Source organism: Lagenorhynchus albirostris, chromosome 14, assembly GCF_949774975.1.
Source record: "Lagenorhynchus albirostris chromosome 14, mLagAlb1.1, whole genome shotgun sequence".
NCBI classification, from domain to species: domain Eukaryota; kingdom Metazoa; phylum Chordata; class Mammalia; order Artiodactyla; family Delphinidae; genus Lagenorhynchus; species Lagenorhynchus albirostris.
This window is the reverse complement of record NC_083108.1, coordinates 66,424,636-66,447,216: the sequence shown is the minus strand read 5'-3', so window position 1 is coordinate 66,447,216 and position 22,581 is coordinate 66,424,636. Positions and strand designations below refer to the sequence as shown.

The following is a 22,581-nucleotide window of genomic DNA, read 5'->3' as shown; positions in this document are numbered from 1 at the left end:
AATTAGATACCCTCCAAAGCCAATGTGATAGTCCCTTTCCTCACATTAGCATAAATATGTTCTATTGTTATTTTATGATAACTCACAACTTGTCACTCTCTACTACTGGAAAACCCACTTTCTTCTGTCTTTAGCACAAGACCTGTTTTCTAACTGGTTCATTCATTCATTCCCGTATTCAGTGTTTATTATCTGTAAGGTACAAAGGCAGAAAGATACCCTGACCCTCAGGGAATATGTGATGTGGCAGGGGATCTTAGAAAGATACTTTAAAACAAGGTGGAAACTGTTGTGGGAAGATTTAGAGTACAGGAACCAAAATCAAACATGGTACTGTAAGGCGTTTACTAATGCAGTGTTTATACTATCTTCTTAAATATGCCAAAGGAACAAGGTTTTTCAGTTCCTAGAGCTGAAGAAAAGGACAGCTCATTCATAATAATTCTACCTGTTTTTTTTTTCTTTTTCCTTATGATTTAAACCTACCCCTTGCCCTGCCTCGTCTCCCAGTCCTCAGGGCAGGAGGGTGTGTGTGGAGAGGGTATGGAGGTCCATGTGGGACCCGCGACCCTCTCCCTCCTGCCGACCACAGCGGTCTGAATTCTGCCTCAAGGGGACCAGTGCTCACTTTTCATGAACTAAACTTCCACATGTCACGACTGTCTGGCAGTCAGATCCTCACTTTGCTATCCTTCCAACCTGATATACCTTGATTCAGTCCCCCAAATTGAGAAAACAGTAAAGACCAGAACACTAGGCTTTTGCCCAGGCTGCTTAATCAAATTTTTAAAGTGAAAAACATCTCATTTGGCTCTAGTTATGTAAAAAAAGAAGGGGCAGGGGGAGAGGAAAGCAGATTTTCCTTGGTCCATTTGTTCTACACAAAGATAGTCTTTTAGTACCAGCCTATGTCATTCTCTCAGGAATGGCGAAGGGGGGATTTCAATCCGGTCGCTTTTATTTGGAAAGATAATCCTCAACTCGCATTTATAAAATATAATTTGGGCCAATGGGAGTGGACTCATGTGGTCACTGAGACTAAGTTCCAGAGGAGAGAATTATAGCAAAACAGTATGAACCACCTAAATTTCCCTCTAATCTGTAATATTTGTCAGATGTGCCTCACTGTCCCCAAAGAGAAAAATTAAATATTATTTTTCTTAAGGCCCTTTGGTAACTCTCTCAAAGCTTCTAAAGCCAGTCTTGAAATGATCAGGGTAGGGAGATATACAGAAGTTGGGAATGAGAACTGGGGAGCCCCTGGTTTGGGGGTGTGGGAGGAATGAGCAGTGTCTGGCTTTGGTTCTTCGGAAAACCCTTCTGTTCACCCTGTGGGCACCAGTGCTTCCCATGAAGCTGAGCCTCAGACCTTGAGTCTGGAAGGACATTGTGCTTCTAATGTGTCAGATTAACAAAGTTGAGAAAAACTTCTGTGCTGTTTGCAGCAAGAGACCTTGGTAATTGCCTGGTGGACTCAACTGAGATCCAGCCTGCCTATTTTAGGTCAGTTTTGCCCTATTTCTGGATGTGGAGTCATCATTTTCATGAATAATGCTAACCCTCTGTGTGAAGCCTGCTATTCATGATTAGCATTGAACTTGTCATACAGGAAAAGGCCTGTGACATGATCAGATTCCTGGAAAGTTCATATCTGAATATAACAGACCCAGCAGGAGCCAGGGGGAGTGAATGTTTAGGGACAAAGCTGAGTGTGGTTGAATGGTGGGCCATTGTGTGGAGACCGGAATTTCTGTTACGTAGAGAGCTAAAAGGAGCAGGGAGGCAGAGACAAGCCTGATTCAGAAGGGGGCAAAGAGAGATTTGAACTGTGCTCTTGACCTACGGAACATGGATCAGAACTTACTGTTAAAAGGAGAACAACTCTGAGGTAATTGGATTTGCTGTTTAAACTGCTTCTGCCAGTATGTTTCTCAGAAACCTCGTTCTTATTGCAGAGAGAAGAAATACAGATTTTTAAAAGGAAATTCCAACAGCATCAAGTTTACCACTCCTCTGTGTCCCGCCTTCTAAATCTCTAAGTCCTATTGGTTTGGCTACTGAGGGAGAAATCATTTGGCTTAATGTCCACCCCTCGCGCATCTGTCTGTTGTTAAATAATCATCCTCACCAGTCCAATTCCTCTTTATTTTATTGCTTTTGAGGGACATGCTGTGTAATGCTTAGCATGGCTTTTGTTTTGTTCTTTTACCTATAGATTCTTATAAAAGTTTTGTACAGTTTTTTAAAGTAATCTAGTTGAGGGGGAGCAGAACCTGCAAATGGCACTTAAAGGCAGATATAATTTTTTTCACATACCTGATTAGGGCCTGAGGCCACAGGCATGAGATATTTATCATGTTGGCTCCGAGAGCTATTTTTGGTTTGCTGTTCAATATTCACCTGATTTCTACAAACTCAACTATAAAAATTCATCTTTGAAATAGGGAAATTTGAATACAGGCTGAGTATTAGATTATATTAAGAAATCACTCTTAATTTTATTAGGTACAATAATGGCATGGTCGTTTACATATACAGAGAGTCCTTTTTTTTTTTTTATTTTGCGGTATGCGGGCCTCTCACTGTTGTGGCCTCTCCCGTTGCGGAGCACAGGCTCCGGACACACAGGCTCAGCAGCCATGGCTCACGGGCCCAGCCTCTCCGCGGCATGTGGGATCTTCCCGGACCTGGGCACGAACCCATGTCCCCTGCATCGGCAGGCGGACTCTCAACCACTGTGCCACTAGGGAAGCCCAAGAATGGTTTTTTAAAAGTGGCTATTTGTTGATGCTGGGTAAGGGCCTCACATTCTTTCCTACTTTTGTGTATAGTTGAAAGTTTCAATTATAAAAATAATTTTTGTAATATTAAAAAATTTTATAACATTTAAAAAATTTAAAAGTGAATGTGTAAATACATTCAAAGTATCTGGATTCAAATGTGTAACATGACTAAGCTAAATTGTAGTACTTTTTAAGTATAACTCACAGGTATTTGAGTTGTTTATTAAGGTTAGTTATTAAAGTTTTAGTTATTAAACTTATTAAAACTATTAGTTATTTAAAGTTATTAAAACTATTAGTTATTAGAGTTAGTTATTTAAAATTAGTTATTAGAGTTTAAAATCACAAGGACTTTAGAAGTGATTAGCTGTGACAAATGACATTATTTAAGCTCTAACCATATACCAGACCTTGTACAAAGTAGAGGACACAGGGTGGCATGATCTTCAGCCTGTTTAGGACTGAAGGCCGACATATAAACAGATCAGCAAATGTGAGATACTCTGTAATAAGTGAGATGAGCAAAAGGATGGGAGCACTAAAGGGGGGCATCTGCCCTGGCACGGTGGGTGGCAGGCCTGCTCTTTGTCAGAGGGCTTCTGGAAGGAGTGGGGTCTTAGTTCAGGGCTTCTCCCACTGTAAGGTACATACCATCACCAAGGATCTTATTAAAGTGCAGATTCTGATTCAGTAGTTCTGGGACAGATCTGGGACTCTGCATTTCTAACACACCCCTGGGATGCTGGCACTGCAGGACCACACTTCAAGCAGCCAGGTTCTAGGTGTTAGGGTTGGGCAAAGGGAACAGTTTACATGCGTATACACACACACACACACACACACGTGAATTCCCAAGCAAAATCAGTGTTGCTGAGATATCAGTTTTAAGAAGGAAGGACAGGAGATGAGGTCCGAGAAGAATTAGATGGGGCCAGATAATGTTCTGGGTACAGACTTGACCCAAGAAGATAGTGATGAGGCTGAGGGGAATGTGGAGGGTCAGAAGGAAACATTTCTCCATAACTTCTTAAGCCTCTGTATTAGGGATATGGGGTGAGGTTTCTCCCTCCTAATCCGTGAGAAGTTCTCTAGTGATTGTATCATATTCTCCCAGACCAGCCTAAGAGGATGCCAGCAATGGCACCTCTGCCATATGGGAACTTCGGTCAGTCTCCCTGACTCAATTTCCTTTTATTTAAATGATACCCTGACTTTGTTAAAACAGATTTGTTGTTCCTTACAAAAGTGCAACCCCCAAAACAGGATTTGAAACCTGCCGATTGTGATCCCTAATAAGAGTTTTTCAAGTTCAGACTTCGAGTTTTAAAGTTCAGACTGAGTTTTTAAAGTTCAGACTTTGAGTAAAAAGCCAAGGGCACTTTGGTAGTAGTGGTCAAAGCAGTCTCTCAATTATAGAAAATGTTTCGTTTTTGTCAGCACTTTCTGCATTTTAATGTCAGCACTGATTTTTAAACATTTTAGCTTTTATTTCAGTTATTATTGAGTACCTAGTACGTGTACAGCACTTATATTCACATTATCTTATTAACCTTTTCAACAATTCTATGAAGCAGGTGGTATGTCCTCTCCCGCCTGCTCCCCTTGGTCAGATGAGAAAATGAAGCTGGAGTGGTTAAGTGATTTGATGAGGATTACCCTCTGAGCCAAATAGGATTTGAATCTAGGACTCCTAATGGCAAGACCAGTGCCATTTCTGTCCAGTACTTGAGAACAGCCCCATTTCCTTTATTTCCTTAAAAGCGGGAACCTTGAGATGGATCCAGGCTACTGTTGAGGTCATTCTTGAGAATTTTTCTTTGTGGATTGTTTGGGAATTAGAGTTTGAAATTCTGATAGTATGCTGAATTATTAGGATTGCCTTTTTGACATTGTAGAAACCAAAGGATTAACTCAGTGGCGACAGAGGGTCTGCAGTTCAAGCTGTTAGCTCCAAGTCATTTTCTTTTCTTCTTTGAGTTTGGGAAATCCCAAGCCCCGGGAGTAAGCAGGCTGCGATGGTATCCAGGAAGCATTTGTTGCAGGCAGAGCCAGCTCTGGAGACTGTTGGGCCCATCTCCGCGGGTGTTCCCGGCCCAGCTGTTCTCAGCTGGGAAGGGGCTCCCCAGAAGTGGACCTTTTGTTTGAAACCCTGCATCAGCAGCCTTGTCCAGGCCTCAGGGTCTCTCCCAGCACCGTGTTTCCATTGCACTGGCTGATCCTCACCTTGAAAAAGACACATCTCAGCACGTCACTAACACTTTACAGCTAAAGTGAAACCTTAAACTTTAGCTGGTAGCCAAAGAAAAGATGAACGTTAATAATATGAATTATGCCGACTCATTTTTTACCTTTTCTCTCTTTCCACTACAATTATTTAATGTTTTTGTCTAACTGAACCCTTTTAGACTACCCAAATTAGCATGGTCAGAATCCTGTTTTTGATTGTTTATTCTTGCTTGATGTGAGCAGTTTTGTTTTCCCAACTGGACTAAGCTGTTCAAATATCTGCACAGGGGTAGCTCTGGAATCTCTGAAGGAGAGACTTAAGGTGGAGGGGTACTCGAGGGTTTCTCTGAAAGCTGTGTTTGCTCAGCCGGCCCCCTCATTTTACTTGGACTGTATGTTTATTTACAGAGGGGTACTGATGGAATTTATTGGGGCTTTCCCTCCTCGAGCCATATATTTTAAAAATCTTCCACAACATCTAGCACTGTGGAGGCTGTAACAGGTGCTCACTAAATATTCTTGCTGATGTGATGTCATATCTCTCCCAAGAAGAGAGACAACACAATCTAGTGGAAAGAATGTGGCCTCCAGAGTCATACCGGCTTAGGTTGTAATCATTACTCGCTTAATAGCTCACGGCCAAATGACTCTCCTCTGAGCCTTGGTTTCCACATCTCTACCTTTCAGGGTTATTTTGAAGATTAGATGAGTAAAATACACATGACTCTGAGTCCAGGACCTAGCAGAGGGAAGGCATGCAAGTAACAGCGTGGATTGTGGTGGCCTGTGCTTTCTCCAAGACATAAACCACCATTGGATGCTCCTGTCATCTAATTCCTAAACAGGTTATTCCTGACCTGCATTTTATTTCTTTCTGTTCCTGCTTTATATGACTGGCCCCAGGGCCCCGGAGCTGTGCCTCAGCTGCTCGGAGGCCGTTCCCCTGGGGCCTGATGTGACACTGCACTCGGGGAGCACAGGAGGCCCCACATTCGTTCTGACAGTGCAGTTTTATGGTTTCAGATCTGGCATATACTCGATTACTCATTGTTTTTGGCAGTGGATATTATTTAATTTTTCACTAAAAAAATACAGACTTTCTGAACCAAATGGACATTTTCCTCAGCGACAGTTATGTATATCACATTTCCAAAATGTTCTAAAGCAAAGTTGTGTAAAGCATACTAATAACTTAAAAAGAGAAAATCATTTAGATCAATAAGGGCAATTTTACTGTAAAATCTTTACACCAGCACTTGCCTGTAAGGAGTATACATAAACATAAGAAATAGTCCCTACCCTCAATCTTATGGTGTAATTAGGAATCTGAGTTATAAACACAGGAGAAAATTGGAGACCAGCCCACCAATTATATAAATAAGATTGAATTATGAGGTAGAGGGCTGTGAGTTTTTGAAGATGAGAGGGCTCCGTGAGGGTTGGGGAGCTGGAGGCATTGTTATCGAGTAAGGCTGGTGGGGCTGGACGGGTCAGGGCACAGCAGGTCAGGGAACAGCTGGACAGAGACTTGGAGGAAGGACACGGGATTGCCATGCACGCTGGTGGGAGCCAAGATGCCTGAGGAAAGGAGCAGACAGAGAGGAACCGGGTCAGAACCTTGAAAGCCAGGGCTGATTAGTTGGCAGCTGACATGCTGAAAGCCCTCGTTCAGGAAGATGAGCCCAGTGTCCCTTAGAGGATAGATCGGGGGAGGGACGTTTGGGGAGGAGAGAATGGGTGTAGATTTCTAAACGCAGGAGATGAGGGCCTGGGCGGTGGTGGCAGCAGTGAGATCGTGCAGGAAGGGTTAATCCAAGACGCATTTAGGAAGAAGTCAGAACTTGACAAGTGGAATATATAAGGGATGAAACAGCAGGAAGAGTAAAAGATGCCTCTGTGGTTCTTTGCCTGGGATATTTGTGGTGTCCCAGAAAAAAAGTTCAAGTCAGACTGAGCTCTTCTTCCCAGAGACACAGCTGTATCATTCCTCTTGAACTTGGACTGAACTTTTGTCAAGTAAGGTGTTTCAGTTGTCTGTTACTGCATCAGAAACCACCCCAAACCCCAGTGGCTTAAAACAACAACAACTTGTCATTTCTCCTGACTCTGTGGGTTGGCTGAGTTTCAGCTCGGCCATGCTTCTACTGCTCTTACCTGGGCTCAGTCGGGTGGCTGCATCCACCTGGGGGCTCTCCTGGGGCTGGGGCATCCAAGACAGCTTCAGGCCTCTACCTGGGCAACCTCTCTTTCCAACAGCATACTTAGACCTCTTATAGGGTGGCTGGCTTCCAAGAGAAGCTTCCAGTCCCCTTAAGAAGTGAACTCAGAAGTCCTGTTATTCTGTCCTATATTCTGTTAATCAAAGCAAGTCACAAGGTCAGTCCAGATTCAAGAGGAGAAGAAATTGATTCCAAGTTTAAAGTGGGGAGTCACACACATGTATGACATAAGTGGGGAGGGGAGAAATGATTAGACCCTCCTTTGGAGACTGTCTACCGCATTATATCACCAGAAATTAAGTTTCAAAGAAGGAACTCGTGCCAGAGGAGAACTATCTCTGTGATACATCAGGGTTATATGGGGGTCAGGATCCTCAGGAACTTTTACCACTTTCCCCTAAAGGTAAAATTTCAAAGCGGAAGAAAAAGCGGTGTTTACTTATTTATTTGGGTGAGTCGATAACGAGACTCAGAGACATAAGTAGGGCTGCTTTGAAGAATCAGAGTGACTGAAAACGAGAATTGATGTTTAGAAATAAAGTTATAGAGGTAGAGGGATTCCCTGGTGGTCCAGTGGTTAAGACTCCATGCTTCCACTGCAGGGTGCACGGGTTCAATCCCTGGTGGGGGAACTAAGATCCCGCATGCCGCACAGCATGGCCAAAAAAAGAAAAAAAACTTTAAAAAAAAGTTATAGAGGTAGAAAGGGGCCATATTATGATAGGACTTGGACCAAACTGGTGGCTGTCAGGTTTGGAACGGAAGTTATAGATGGACAGGATGGGGTACAGTGTGTTCATAGTCATGGGCTGAGAGTGTGGAATAATCCACGCTTAGCCTATTGATGCTCTGAAGGAGGTATTTGAATTGGCTGGTCCTCTGATAGGACACCAGTGGTATCATCTCATGTGTACTTAGTCCTTATTCCCACGGAAGGGAGAATTCAGCTACTGAGGCACCAATGTGGAGTCCCTGAGACAGAAGATAGTCTCTGCCACACGAGGTTAAATGACATTTAAAATAAGCAGTCACTGCCCCCGCCTTCTGTAGCAGGAAACAAATTGCTTGTTCTTGAGAACTTGCCCATCAAGAATTTAATAGAAGCAGGTATACTTATATCATTTTGATGTTTTTGTCAATGTTTCCAAACAATGTACTTTGAAATCAGATCACTTCTTATTCATTTTTATATAATTCTCCTGATGCTCTTCATCACACATTAGTGATCAGAAATAAGATGCAATTCCCCAATCCCTGCCTGCAAGACCTGAGTAGGGTCTTACTGTAAGTTGAAGGGAGTTTTGCCTTAAGTCATGAATTGTGCAAGAATGAACTGCTGTTGGGTTTGACTGATTGTATATGGGTTGTGGTGTGGTGTATCTGAAGGCTATTGAATGCAACTTACAATGCTTAATAAAAATCTTTATTCTTGTAGTATAAAAAAATAAGCAGTCACTGCATCGTTTCTGAAGAACCAAATTTTTATTTGTAAGAAAAAGTAAGAGGAGTTCTGTACAGCCAGGGAAGAGTTTTCTAAAATGTAGAACTTTGCTTCTGGTTTCTCTCTCTCTTTTTTTTTTTTTTTTTGGCGGTACGCGGGCCTCTCACTGTTGTGGCCTCTCCCGTTGCGGAGCACAGGCTCCAGACGCGCAGGTTCAGCGGCCGTGGCTCACGGGCCCAGCCGCTCTGTGGCATGTGGGATCTTCCTGGACCGGGGCACAAACCCGTGTCCCCTGCATCGGCAGGCGGACTCTCAACTACTGCGCCACCAGGGAAGCCCTGCTTCTGGTTTCTTAAACAAATATCTCAGATTTGGTCAGAGCACTGGAATAGAAAACACAGTAATGGGTCAGGACTTCTTAAGCAAATTACCATCTGAAGATTTTTATTCAGATTGAGCTTGTACAATAAAAGCCATGTTTTCTGTGTTTGTCAGGAATTGTTAGATTGCGAGGAATAGAACTCACTCAAGCTAACTTGAGCAAAAGAGATTTATTTATTGGAAGGACACTGGGAGTATATTGCAGAAGTCAATACCTGTGTCCCAAGCACCTGGGAAGGAAGTACCCACTCTTGCCATTTCTCTTTGGGGCCACATGGCCTCCCGTCTATGCCTCTCTCTCAGTATGGTGTCCATTCTTCTTCCTCTTTGTGGACCAACAGAATCAGCTCACTCATCCACTCACGTGCTCCAAACGTGGCTGGTTGCCTTAATCCCTACTTGACTGAACCCTACAAGTCCAGTGCCTGTAATTCACTTACTGGAATCCAGTTCCACCTTCCTGGGAGAGAGGATCTGGTGGCCCCAGTGGGAGTCAGCTGTGGCCAGAGGATGGGTGGGGTTCTTTGGCCTGTCCCCACCCAGCAGCAGTTACGGTAGCAGGTAGCAGGTCCTCTGAGACAGTGGTTCTCAGAAAAGGGCTGTTGGCTGTGGAGGCCCCCATGGAGGTGTGTTTAGCACCTTCACAATGAGGCCACAGTCATATCCAAATGTAATGGCTATTTAGGAAGCCTGCCTGGTTGCTTCCCAACAGTTCCTTGTGGTAGTAAAAGAACAATAGTTCTTGGATTAATCCGAAGAGAGAACCATCTTCCCTCAGCCACCTCTAAAACTTTTATCTCTGTCAGGAACTCTGAACATCTGAAGAGGTTGTTGGTAATTAACTGTCACATTTTAAAGCATCAAGTATGATAAACAAGGGGTCCCTTTATATTTTAAGATGATTTTTAAAAATTGAATGTGTTGGAGCCTCTTTGGTAAGAAAAAAATGCATGACCAAGCAACAGGACTTTAAAGTGGTCTTGAAAGTAAAAAGGAATCTGAGGACAAATATCCTTTTTCACATTGACTTTTCCTCCCTGCTTCTGGGAAGAGCTAAGGGTGGGACACAGTCTGGAAATCCACTCAGTTGACTAGTCATGCTTTTGAAGACGACAATGACGTGTCTTCTCTGGCGAGACTTCGAGCCACACTTTCCAGTGCGAGTCAGAGGCAGTGACAGCCCTCAGAGGCCAGCCTTGTGGGACACAGGGCGCTGAGGGACTGCGTGTTTGCAGATTCAGTCCTTATTCTCAGGAAGTCACTGTCGTTTAGCTCCCAGACTGTCCCCATGAGGAAAGGGGGGGGCAGGGACACCAAGAAAAATACCGTGGAGTGAGAATCTGCCACTCTAGAGCTGACCTCTGCTCTCCAGTTAGTTCCATCTTGTGTGTCCCCATGCAAGGCCCTTAACCTTGCTGAACTGCAGCTTCTCAGTCACCTAGGAAGCACATCACCTGTCCCACCTTCTTGAAAGGGACCTGAGTTTCATGTGAAAGGCTCGCATGGCAGTGCACTGTATCTAGCCAGATGTAAGAGGTTAATATTTTAATATCTAGAATCAAACCCGGTTTTCCAAGGTGGCTGCCTTTGACTTTATCTTTTAAGTCAATGCTATTTTACTCTTCTTTTTTTTTTTAATTAATTTATTTATTTTTGGCTGCATTGGGTCTTCCTTGTTGCACACGGGCTTTCTCTAGTTGCGGCGAGCGGGGGCTATTCTTCGTTGCGGTGCATGGGCTTTTCATTGTCATGGCTTCTCTTGTTGCAGAGCATGGGCTCTAGGCGCACCGGCTTCCGTAGTTGTGGTATGCAGGCTCAGTAGCTGTGGCTTGCGGGCTCCAGGGTGCAGGCTCAGTAGTTGTGGCACCGGGGCTTAGTTGCTCCACGGCATGTGGGATCTTCCCAGACCAGGGCTTGAACTCGTGTCCCCTGCATTGGCAGGCAGGTTCTTAACCACTGTGCCACCAGGGAAGTCCCATTTTACTCTTCTGTTAACCGAGCAGGTTATTCTTGTTGGTGTGGTAAATGATGAAAGCCTTGTTGTATATAATGATAACAAACACTGTTTATTCAGCACATACTATATTGCCAGGCCTTGTGGTGTTTACTTTATTTACATTATCTAATTTTAATTCTCACAAGAACCCTTTGAGGCCCATATTGTTCCTCATTCCACTGTGGACGAACCTCAGCTTAGAAAGGCCATGGTGGAGGGGCCAGAGTTAAGCCTGGGGTCCTTCTGACTCGAAAGCCCACATTTGTGAATGCTGCAAAATGCTGGCTGCTTCTGGACAGGTGATGGTAGCACCAGTGCTCTTCAGAACGTTGCCAAGAACTGGGAAGTGAGCAAGCAAAAAACAACCCCTGAGCTACAGTATGGACGGCCGAAAGTGGGAAGTGGTAAAGGCCTTCCCTCTTTCAGAAACTATTATTTTCCACACAGTTCTAATAAGCTCGATAGTTTTCTTCTAAGCCTAAGAAGCAGAAAATTAAGAAGAGGATAAGCAAGGACCACAGGCACGAACAGTAGCAAGTAGATGCTAAGACTCCTTCCAGTTCTAATGTTCTGAGGGTTCAGCTGCCCCAACAGTAACCACGGAGACAGGTTAACTATTAAAGTCAGACACAGGAACACAGAAAAGCACACCAGTCTGGGACCATTTGGTGACGTACATCTGGTGACCTCAAGCCACCAAGAAAAACTTAAAAGTGTGTAAGTTAAACTAAGTTTTTTAAAAAAAATAGCTAATGCATTTTAGAAAAGTTTCATCCAAAATGATAAAGATAGAATTTTAAGTTTTAAAGTTAACCTTTAATGGAGAACTTGGTTATCTGGAATGGTGTTTCCAGATAGTCAAAGAGGACGGAGAGGAGTCAAAACCAATGGGTACTGGCTGTAAGTGGACGTCGTGATGCAGATCAGCTCTGCCTTTCACTCTGCTCTGCTCTCTCGACTCCCTGCTGCCTAAGAGGTACCTCTCTCTCTCCATGAGTTCAGCTGGCAGTGTGGGACACATTTGTTCACTCAGCACACAGTTTTAGAGCACCTGCTGTATGGCTAGGACCATGCTAGGCCCTGGGAATACAAGTGGGCAGAAGGTACAGTCCTACCCTTAAGTTGTTCATGGTTAACTGGGGAGAGAGACACATAAACAAGTGTTTAGAATCAAGCTTAGCATAGGTTGCTGTAGGACTACACAGCAGGGGCGTATAACCTGTTTTGTGGGATGGGAGGATGATGGGAGGCCCATGGGGCTTCCCAAGGGAAATGATGCTCAGGCTGCAATCTTAAGCAGGGAAGAGCATTCTAAGCAGAAGAAACAGACTTTTGTAAGAAAGTCCAGAGGCCATAGAGCAATGTGCAGGTGGGAAACTTGCAGATGCACTATGATTTATCTTGGCTTTCATATAGAACGTGAGCCGAGGGATAGAGAGAGGGGTCATGCTGATGGGGGTGGGGTAGGGGAACAGCACAGATCAGGCAGGACCTTGTGTACCATGTGAGAGAGTTTGGACTTTATCCTGAAGGGCAGCATGGGAGCTTTGAGGGTTTTAGGCAGGGCTCCTGCATACCTCTGCATCTCCTGCTGCTTTTCCCTCTCTTTCACTGGTCATACTCACTACTTTGTGTTCCTGCAAAGGCCAAGGTTGTTCTTGCCTTAGGCCTTTGCCCTTGGCCTTCCTCTGCCTGGAGTGTACTGTAAAGATTACTCTGCTTGCAGTGTACTAACTAGATTAGAATAGGGTGAGCCTAGGAGCAGGGAAATGGAATAGGAGACTGATGGAATAGTCTGAGTGGGAGAACGGTGGCCTAAACGGGGAAATGGCAGGCTGGATAGAGACGTGGACAGGTGTCTGCAGTATTTTAGGAGGTAGAATTGACAGTGTCTGGCAAGCGATTGACTTGGGTGTCAAGGATGATACCTAAGGCCATGGGTATTCAGAGGGGTGGAGCAGCAGCAGCATGGTGTGGTCTGATTTCCAGTGATCTACCTCCCGGTGCGTTTTGGGACCTCACTGCCCCACTGGAACATGAGCTGCCTGGATTTGCTCACCGAATTATTGTGAATAAAACTTATAGGTTCCAGCTGCATCAATGCAAACTACGACCCTGTTTATGTCTAATCTTAACATTTATGATTATGTGCCTTGGGCTGTCTATAAATGAATACATAGTATCATGCTTATTTGTGAACATAATGGAATAAATGAGAGAGAAATCAGAGTAAATGACCAAGACAATCACGATCAAGTAGCTCTTATTAAAAACCATTAAACGCATGGCTCAGGTTTCCATATGTAAAGCCCCTTTAACAAACTGGGCTTATAAGATATGCCTCCGACTAGAGATGCTTACTTAACTCACTGCATTTGTTTAAACTCTAAAATCCAGCCATTCCCAAGCTAGGCCCCCACTGAACACTGTGAACTCCTACTGCCTAGAGCTTTTCTGTTTGCATTTGCTTCTATAGAGATTTGGTTTGTTTCCGAAAGATGCATTTTAACATTTGTGTGGTGAGCCACATTTGTTATATTTGAACCATGTGTGATGCAAAGGAGAAGGGTAACCACTTGGCTTAGGGGGGAAGGATGACTCTTTGGGTTAACTTCCTGCCAATTTAAAATCAGCTGGTTAGATGTAGATGGTGACAGAAATTAAAAAGTGTGTATGTGTACATATATATATTATGCACACATATACCTATATACATGTATATTTTTATATGCCAAAAACTAGTTTGGATATAAAGCTTACTAAACTGGACCATGCTGTTCTCCAGTCTTAAACATAAAGGAAAAGTGCTTCCTAAGAATCTATATGTCTCACTTTGGAATTGGATAATGTATAACTCTTGACTGACCTAGAAGTGCTTCTAGGACCAGGCCTCATTCATGTCTTTTTATAGCTGTAGTTATGTAAACTGTGAGGAGCCAAACAGAGAACGTAGGGAAAGGGCTTCATCTGATAGTGAAGTGATTCATAAATTAATAACACAGATGGAAAACTAAGGGGCAGAGAGGTTGATTTGTCCATGGCTCACAATAAATTCATTCCTTCATTCAATGAGCATATATTTAGTATGTGTTATATAGGTGTGTTAGTTGTCTATTGCTATATGACAAATTACTCTAAAATTTAATGAATCAAAACAACACACATTTTTTAATGACTTTTTTAAAAATTATTTTTATTTATTTATTTGGCTGCGTTGGGTCTTCGTTGCTGCACGTGGGCTTTCTCTAGTTGCGGCAAGCGGGGGCTACTCTTCGTCGCGGCGCACGGGCTTCTCATTGTGGTGGCTTCTCTTGTTGCGGAGCACTGGCTCTAGGCGCACAGGCTTCAGTGGTTGCGGCTCGCAGGCTCAGTAGTTGTGGCTCGCAGGCTCTAGAGCACAGACTCAGTAGCTGTGGCGCATGGGCGTAGTTGCTCCACGGCATGTGGGATCTTCCCGGACCAGGGCTCGAACCCATGTCCCCTGCATTGGCAGGCAGATTCTTAACCACTGCACCACCAGGAAAGCCCCAGCACACATTTATTATCTCACACTTTCTGTGGGCCAGGAAATCTGGGCATGGCTTAGCTGGGTCCTCTGCTTCAAGGTCTCTCATGTGTCTGCCAGGGCCGGGATCTCCTCTGAAGGTTCCTCTGGGGAAGGATCTACTTCAAGCATACATAGTTGTTGGTGGGATTCAGCCTTTGCAGAAACTGAAAGTCTCAGTTCCTTGCTGGCTGTTGGCTGAAGGCCATTCTCAGTTCCTTGCCATATGACATCTTGGGCATGATATGTTGCTTTAACAAAGTATATAAGCTGAGAGGGCGATAGAGAGAGTCTACTAGCAAGACTAAAGTCACAGTCTCTTGTAACCCAATCACAGAAGTGGCATCCCATCAACTTTGCCACGTTCTGTTGGACGAAAGCAAGTCACTCTTCCAGCCCACACTCAAGGGGAGGGGATCACACAAGGGCATGAACACCAGGAGGTAGGGATCATGGAGGGCCGTCTTTGAAAGCTGTCTACCACAGTTGGTATATGTATTTAGGTTTCCTTATTCTCAGTTGCAGCTTTTTCTACTAGACCAGACCATCTGATTGTGTGAAACACTAATATGTTCACTGTGGTAAACAGAATAATCTCCTTCCCCAAAATGTCTATTTTGTAACCCCCAGAATCTTTAAATATGTTACCTTACATGGCACATGTGATCAAGTTAAGAATTTTGAGATGGGGAGGATTGTCCTGAATTACCCAGGTGGGCCAGTGTAACCACACAGGTCCTTGTAACATAGAGGCAGGAGGACTAGAGTCAGAGAAGGTGATGTGATGATAGAAGCAGAGGGGGGCAAGCAGAGGCTGGGATGGGGCAGCCACAAGCCAAGGAATAGGGGCAGCTTCTAGGAGACGGAAAAGGCAAGGAACAGGTTGTCCCCTCGAGCCTGTGAAGGAACACAGCTCTGCTGACGCCTTGATTTTAGCCCCAAAAGACCCATTTAGTACATCTGACCTCCAGAACTGTTAAGATAATGAATTTATGCTACTTTAAGCCACTAGATTTGTGGTCATTTATTCCAGTAGCAATAGGAAACTAATACATTCACCAAAGGACCTGGTTAAACCAACTTGCGGGGCTTTTTAAGAAACAAGGGGAGGCATAAGGCATAGGATGGTGGGCTTCCAAGGGCTTTTTTGCTGTCCAGTGACTCTGAAACGTAATTTACATATTGTAGCTTCTCTGTTTTTAGGAAGTTATTCCTAGTTCTCATCAATACTAAATTCTATCAATATTGAACAGGTGAAAAATTTCTTAGGCTTAGTTATATGGGCCTCACTCGTCAAAATAAAACAAAAACATAGCAGCTAGCAGAGGACACTAAGGCTTCCTTTTTTTTTTTTTTTTTTTTTGCGGTACGCGGGCCTCTAACTGCTGTGGCCTCCCCCATTGCGGAGCACAGGCTCCAGACACGCAGGCTCAGCGGCCATGGCTCATGGGCCCAGCCGCTCTGCGGCATATGGGATCTTCCCGGACCGGGGCACGAACCCGTGTCCTCTGCATCGGCAGGCGGACTCTCAACTACTGCGCCACCAGGGAAGCCCAAGGTTTCCATTTTTAAAGCTTATTGCTTGTTATTCATTTGCACCTTAGGAGTGGAAATGTTGGCTGAGATGAGAGTACCTGACACAACACGCTTTTCCCTCTTGGTGTTCACAGCCAGATGTTGTAAAGTTCTTTTGTTTTTCTTTTTTCTTCAGTGCCTGGAAACCTTGGCTGCTACAAGGATCATGGAAACCCACCTCCTCTAACTGGTGCCAGTAAAACGTCTAACAGACTTACCATACAAACCTGTATCAGTTTTTGTCGGAGTCAAAGGTTCAAGGTAATGGTTCTGTGGCTATGTATCTATAGAAAAAGATAAAGGTGTAAGTGCATTCTGCTAAGATACCTTTAAAACATATAAATTTTAAAAAACAACCTGTGAAGCTATATGACTGTATACTTTTCTGCCAAGGAGAAGTTGGAGGAAGCGTGAGGCTTGGGATTCAAGGGCGTGAGGCAGCACTCTGTCCAAAGACTGCGAGAAAAGGGGAGGAAAAGCACCAATATCTGCATCCCAGTTTGACCTCCAACACAGTTACATGTGTCCTTGAGCCCCTGCATGTTATGAGCAGAGACATCTCTGGCTCCCTGGGGGATCTGGGAATAAGCCAAGGTAGTGGTTACTTCTTTGATACATTAGGGTGCCCTAGCCTGGACACCAGTCCAAAATAGTTTCTTTCCTTCCTATCCATTCTTCTATCTGAAACTCATTCGTCGGCCATGAAGGTTCAGTAATGCTCTTGTTTATTATATCAAAAAAAAGAAAGAAAAGTCTTTCCCTCCCTCCCTCCCTCCCTCCCTCCCTTCCTTCCTTCTTCAGTCAAAAGATCATTAATCAGGCCCAAGCGAGGAGAATAGACTGGCAGGGTTCAGGGCCTCTGTGGGGCAGGTAGCTGAGCAAGGCAGTTAGCCCAACGTGATCAAGGGATTGGTTGCTTGCAAAAGATTGAGCGTATAAGTAACTATATTGAGGATAATGGGAGCCAGGTTTCTCATTATTAGAGAAGAAAGCCAGGGAAAACTGGAATGAAGTCTATAGTGTTGGACAGGGATTGAAGTTATTAGTGTAGTGCATGGTTTCTGATACATATATATAGAGAAGTAAATTTAACTATAAAAGTGTGTGTGTGTATGTATGTATGTATATACATGTATATTTCCTAGGTCTGTCCACTGAAAAGGCCTGGGAACAGTGCCACACTGGTAGTAAAGGTCACATTTAGCACTCATATCTTGGTTTATAAATACTGTTCTCCATTAAAAAGAACTAGGGCTCCTTGGAGAAAATTGCTGATTCTAGAGAAATCGCAAGATAAGGTTGTTGGGGTTTTTTTTCTGAGAAAGCACAAGATGATCCTGAAACATCTTGTACAAGAAAGTAAGGAATGTGAGGGACTTGTCAAAAGGACACAGGAACCCACTTGGAGGGACTCCCACTGGCTAAATCTAACATAATTTGAGCTTCAAAACAAATAATAAGAATAATAAATATACTCCATTAAATAAAATAAGAATCTGCAAATTCACGCTGATATAAAAAAATAACTGAATACTACCAAATGTAAAATAGATAGCTAGTGGGAAGCAGCCACATAGCACAGGGAGATCAACTTGGTGCTTTGTGACCACCTAGAGGGGTGGGATAGGGAGGGTGGGAAGGAGATGCAAGAGGGAGGAGATATGGGGATATATGTATAGCTGATTCACTTTGTTATAGAGCAGAAACTAACACACCATGGTAAAGCAATTATACTCCAATAAAGATGTTAAAAAAAAAAGTGAACAAATAAATGAGGAGAAGAAAAGCATTTCCTTACAGGAGAATGCCAACTAATAAATGTAGAAGAAATGATGGAATTAGAAAATTCACCAGTTGGCCACCATCATAGTAATAATTGATTCAGAGAACAAATATCAAGGTATGTAAATATTCCGCATCCTCATGGATGGTGAGTAAAAGTTTTACTAGTGAGTGAAAGTTGCGTGAGGAATAGGATATTTATATAGCTTCAGAGATCTCCCCACAAAATACTACCATAAAGGGAAAACAAGTAATTCTACAGTGAAGAAAACTGGCGTACACTACCATATGCAGGTGATCAAAGTTAGTATCACCAGTGATGGGACCACTAGACATTGTGTCTCACCTGACCTGTCAAGAGCATAACATCACTTTGGTGATTGTCTGCCAAAAATGTGTAATATGAATATAAGCATGAAACACTAGGTAAATCTGAAACGAGGGATATTCTACAAAATAGCCTTTATTCTTCAGAAATGTTAAGGTCACAAAGGTCAAGGAAGGCCTGCAGCTATTCCAGATTGAAGGAGACTGAGGAGACCCGACAGCTAAGTATGTCTGTGATGCTGGATTGGATCCTTTTCTACAAAGGCAGTTGCCAACTTGAATGTGGGTCTCTAGGTGAGAGGGAAAGGGCAGTTCTTTGTATTATTCTTGCAACTTTTCTGTAGGTTTGGAATTATTTCAAAATGAAAATACAGCATAAGTATTTGAGAAAACACAACACCCATTAATGAGAAAAGTCATAAGCAAACTAGGAAGAGAAAGGAACTTCCTCAATTTGATTACGAGCATCTACCAAAAACGCTAAAGCTAAATTTATGTTCAGTGGTGAAAGGTTCAGTGCTTTACATGTACGATCAGGAACAAACAGTGAGACCCACTGCCACCTCTTCTGATCAGCATTGTATTGGAGGTCCTTTCCAATAAAATAAGGAAAGAAAAGTAAATAAAAGGCATGTAGGTTGGAAAGGGAGAAGTAAAATTTTCTTTATTTATGGACAAGATGATCATGTATGTAGACATAAGGAATCTATGAGAAAGCTATTAGAACTAATAAGTAGATTTAGCAGGGTTGCAGTTTATAAGGTCATATACAAAAATTAGTTGCATTTCTATATACTAAAAGTGAACAATTAAATTTTCAATTTAAAAATTAATTTTAAAAATAATTTTTAATTAAAGTTTTATTTTAAAAATTAAAACAAAAATTTAAATGCTATTTACAGTAGCATAAATAACAGAAATAAGTTTAACAAAGGATATTGAAGACCTATACACTGAATACTACATGGCAAGGGGAAATTAAAGACGATCTAAATGAATGGAGACATAGACATTGTTCATAGATCAGAAGGCTCAATATTGTTATAATGTCAGTTTTCCCCAAATTGATCTATAGATTCAATACAATCCTAATCAAAATCATACCAGATTTTTTAAATTGACAAGCTGATCCTAGAATTTATATGGAAAGGCAAAGAACTTAGAATAATCAAAATAATTTTTAAAGAGATCATCCTAGGAGGACTTGCCCTGCATGATCTCAAGACTTTCTGTAAAGCTACAGTAATCAAGACAGTAGTATTGGCATACAAATAGTCACATAGATCATGAGTCAGATTTGGCATGTGGGCCAAATCCTACCACCCACATATTTCTGTAAAAAAAAAAAAAAGTTTTATTGACACACAGCCACACCCATTCCTGTATATATTGTCCAGGCCTGCTTTCATGTTTAGTCATTGAGAAGAGACCGTGTGACCCACAAAGCTGAAAACATTTACTGTATGACCTTTTATAGAAGGAGTTTTCCAGCCTTTGTTATAGATCAATGGAACTGGATAGAGAGTCCAGAAATAGACCTGCACTTAGATGGACAGTTGATTTTCAACAGAGATGCCAAGGTAATTCAGTGGGAGAGAGGATAGTCTTTCAACAAATGGTTCTGGAGAACTGGAGCTCTTTATGAAAAACATGAACCCCTGTCCTTACATCACATCATAACTTCAAATTATACTACTGAAAAAATAGCTATAGTACTGACATAAAGATGGACATATAAGCCAATGGAATAGAATTTAGAGTCCAGAGATAAACCCATACATTTATTTAAGGCCAATTGATTTTTTTTTAAGTTTCTTTTTTATGTGGACCATTTTTTTAAAGTCTTTATTAAGTTTGTTACAATATTGCTTCTGTTTTATGTTTTGGTTTTTTGGCCCTGAGGCATGTGGGATCTTAGCTCCCCGAACAGGGATCGAACCCACATCACCTGCATTGGAAGGCAAAGTCTTAACCACTGGGCCGCCAGGGAAGTCCCAAGGCTAATTGATATTTGACAAGGGTGCCATATCATTCAATGGGGAAAGAATAGTCTTTTCAACAAATAGTGCTGGGACAACTGGATATCCACATGGAAAAAGAATGAATTTGGACCCCTACCTCATATTACATATGAAAATTAATTAAAAATGGATCACAGGCCTACATGTAATAGCTAAAACTATAAAAGTTTAGAAAGAAGTATGGGTACAAATATACATGACCTTGGATTAAGCAGTGGTTTTTTTAGTTATGATACCAAAAGCACAAACAAACAAAGAAAAAATAGGTAAATTGGACTTCATCAAAATTTAAAACGTCTGTGTATCAGGGACACTATTAAGAAAGTGAAAAAGCAACTCACAGAATAGAGAAAATATTTGCAAAACATATATCTGAATAAAAATCTAATGCCCAGAATATATAAAGAACTCTTACAATGTGACAATAAAAAGACAAGCAACCCAACTAAAAAATGAGCAAACGATCTGTAGTTTTTTTTTTATATTTATTTATTTATTTATTTATTTATTTTTGGCTGCATTGGGTCTTTGTTGCTGCGCATGGGCTTTCTCTAGTTGTGGCTAACGGGGGCTACTCTTTGTTGCCGGTGCACAGCCTTCTCATTGCGGTGGCTTCTCTTGTTGTGGAGCATGGGCTTTAGGCACGCGGGCTTCAGTAGTTGTGGCATGCGGGCTCAGTAGTTGTGGCTCTCAGGCTGTAGAGTGCAGGCTCAGTAGTTGTGGTGCATGGGCTTAGTTGCTCCACGGCATAGTTGTGGCTAGCGGGGGCTACTCTTTGTTGCGGTGCACAGGCTTCTTATTGTGGTGGCTTCTCGTGTTGTGGAGCATGGGCTCTAGGCACGCAGGCTTCAGTAGTTGTGGCACACGGGCTCAGTAGTTGTGGCTCACAGGCTGTAGAGCGCAGGCTCAGTAGTTGTGGCTCACGGGCTTAGTTGCTCCAGGCATGTGGAATCTTCCCAGACCAAGGCTCAAACCCTTGTCCCCGGCATTGGCAGGCGGATTCTTGACCCCTGTGCCACCAGGGAAGCCCTGATGAGCAAAGGATTTGAATAGACATTTCTCCATAGAAGATGTACAAATGGCCAATAAGCACATGAAAAGATGCTGAATATTATTAGTCTTTAGGGAAATGCAAATCAAAACCAATCAGATACCACTTCATATAATAAATAACCTAGGACAGCTGTAATTTTTTTTAAACGACAAAAGCAAGTGTTAGTGAGGTTGTAGAGAAATTACAACCCAGAAATCTCATTTCTAGGTATTTACCCTAGAGAAAGGAAAACTTATGTTCACACAAAAATCTACACAAATGTTTATAGCAGCTCTATTTTATAATTATGAAAAACTAAAAACAACTCAATGGATTAAGAGACTGTGGTACATTCATACAACAGACTACTGCTCAGCAAATTATAAAATGCATGCGTCAATTTGGATGAACCTCAGAGACATTATGCTGAGTGAAAGAAGCCACTCTCAAAACATAACATACTGTATGATTCCATATACAGTATACAATGTCTTAGTCCGTTCTGGCTGCTGTTACAAAATGGTTAGCTTAAACCAAGCATTCATTTCTCATGGTTCTAAAGGCTGAGAAGTCCAAAATCAAGGCTTTGGCAGATTTGGTGTCTGGTGATGGCCCGTTTCCTGGTTCATAGATGGCCATCTTCTCACTGTGTCCTCGCATGGCAGAAGGGGCAAGGGGGTCTCTTTTATAAAGGCTCTAACCCCATTCATGAGAGCAAGCCCTCACTTCCCAGAGGTCTCACCACTAAGTACCATCACATTGGGAATTAGCTTTCAACATATAAATTTCGGGGGTTGGGGGGGACACCGGCATTCAGTCTATAGCGTATGACATACTCGAAAAGATAAAACTATAGTGTAGAAAACTAATTAGTGGTTGCCAGGGGTTCTAGAGGGAGAACTATTATATAAAGCGATAGCACAAGGAAGGTTCCTCGGGTGATGCACCTGTTCTGTATCCTGATTGTAGTGGTGGGTGTACAAATCTATACATAGGTTAAAATTCATAGGACTGTGTACCATATAAATAGTCGTACTGTATGGTAATATAAAAAATAAAAATGTTAAATGGGGCCTAGAGTAAGTTTTCTGTGAGTACTAACTTTAAAGCATTTACCACCTGGCACATAGTAAACATTCAATAAAGTGTTTAGCTGTTATTATTATTAATGTTTCAAGTTAATGAGATTCCCCCCTGCCTTTAACTTACTTAAATACAGTAGAAATGCAAACATTAATAAGGGATGCTTACTG

The 22,581-nt window shown here is 42.5% G+C and overlaps 1 protein-coding gene across 1 annotated transcript in view; it reads left to right on the top strand.

Annotated features, from left to right (window-relative positions):
* Window positions 1–22,581, top strand: part of KREMEN1 (kringle containing transmembrane protein 1) — a 56,608-nt gene that overhangs the window by 23,973 nt on the left and 10,054 nt on the right. The window contains exon 4 of the mRNA XM_060170525.1: window positions 16,302–16,426. Within this exon, the coding sequence (XP_060026508.1) occupies window positions 16,302–16,426 (125 nt within the window). The remainder of the gene's footprint in view (window positions 1–16,301; window positions 16,427–22,581) is intronic.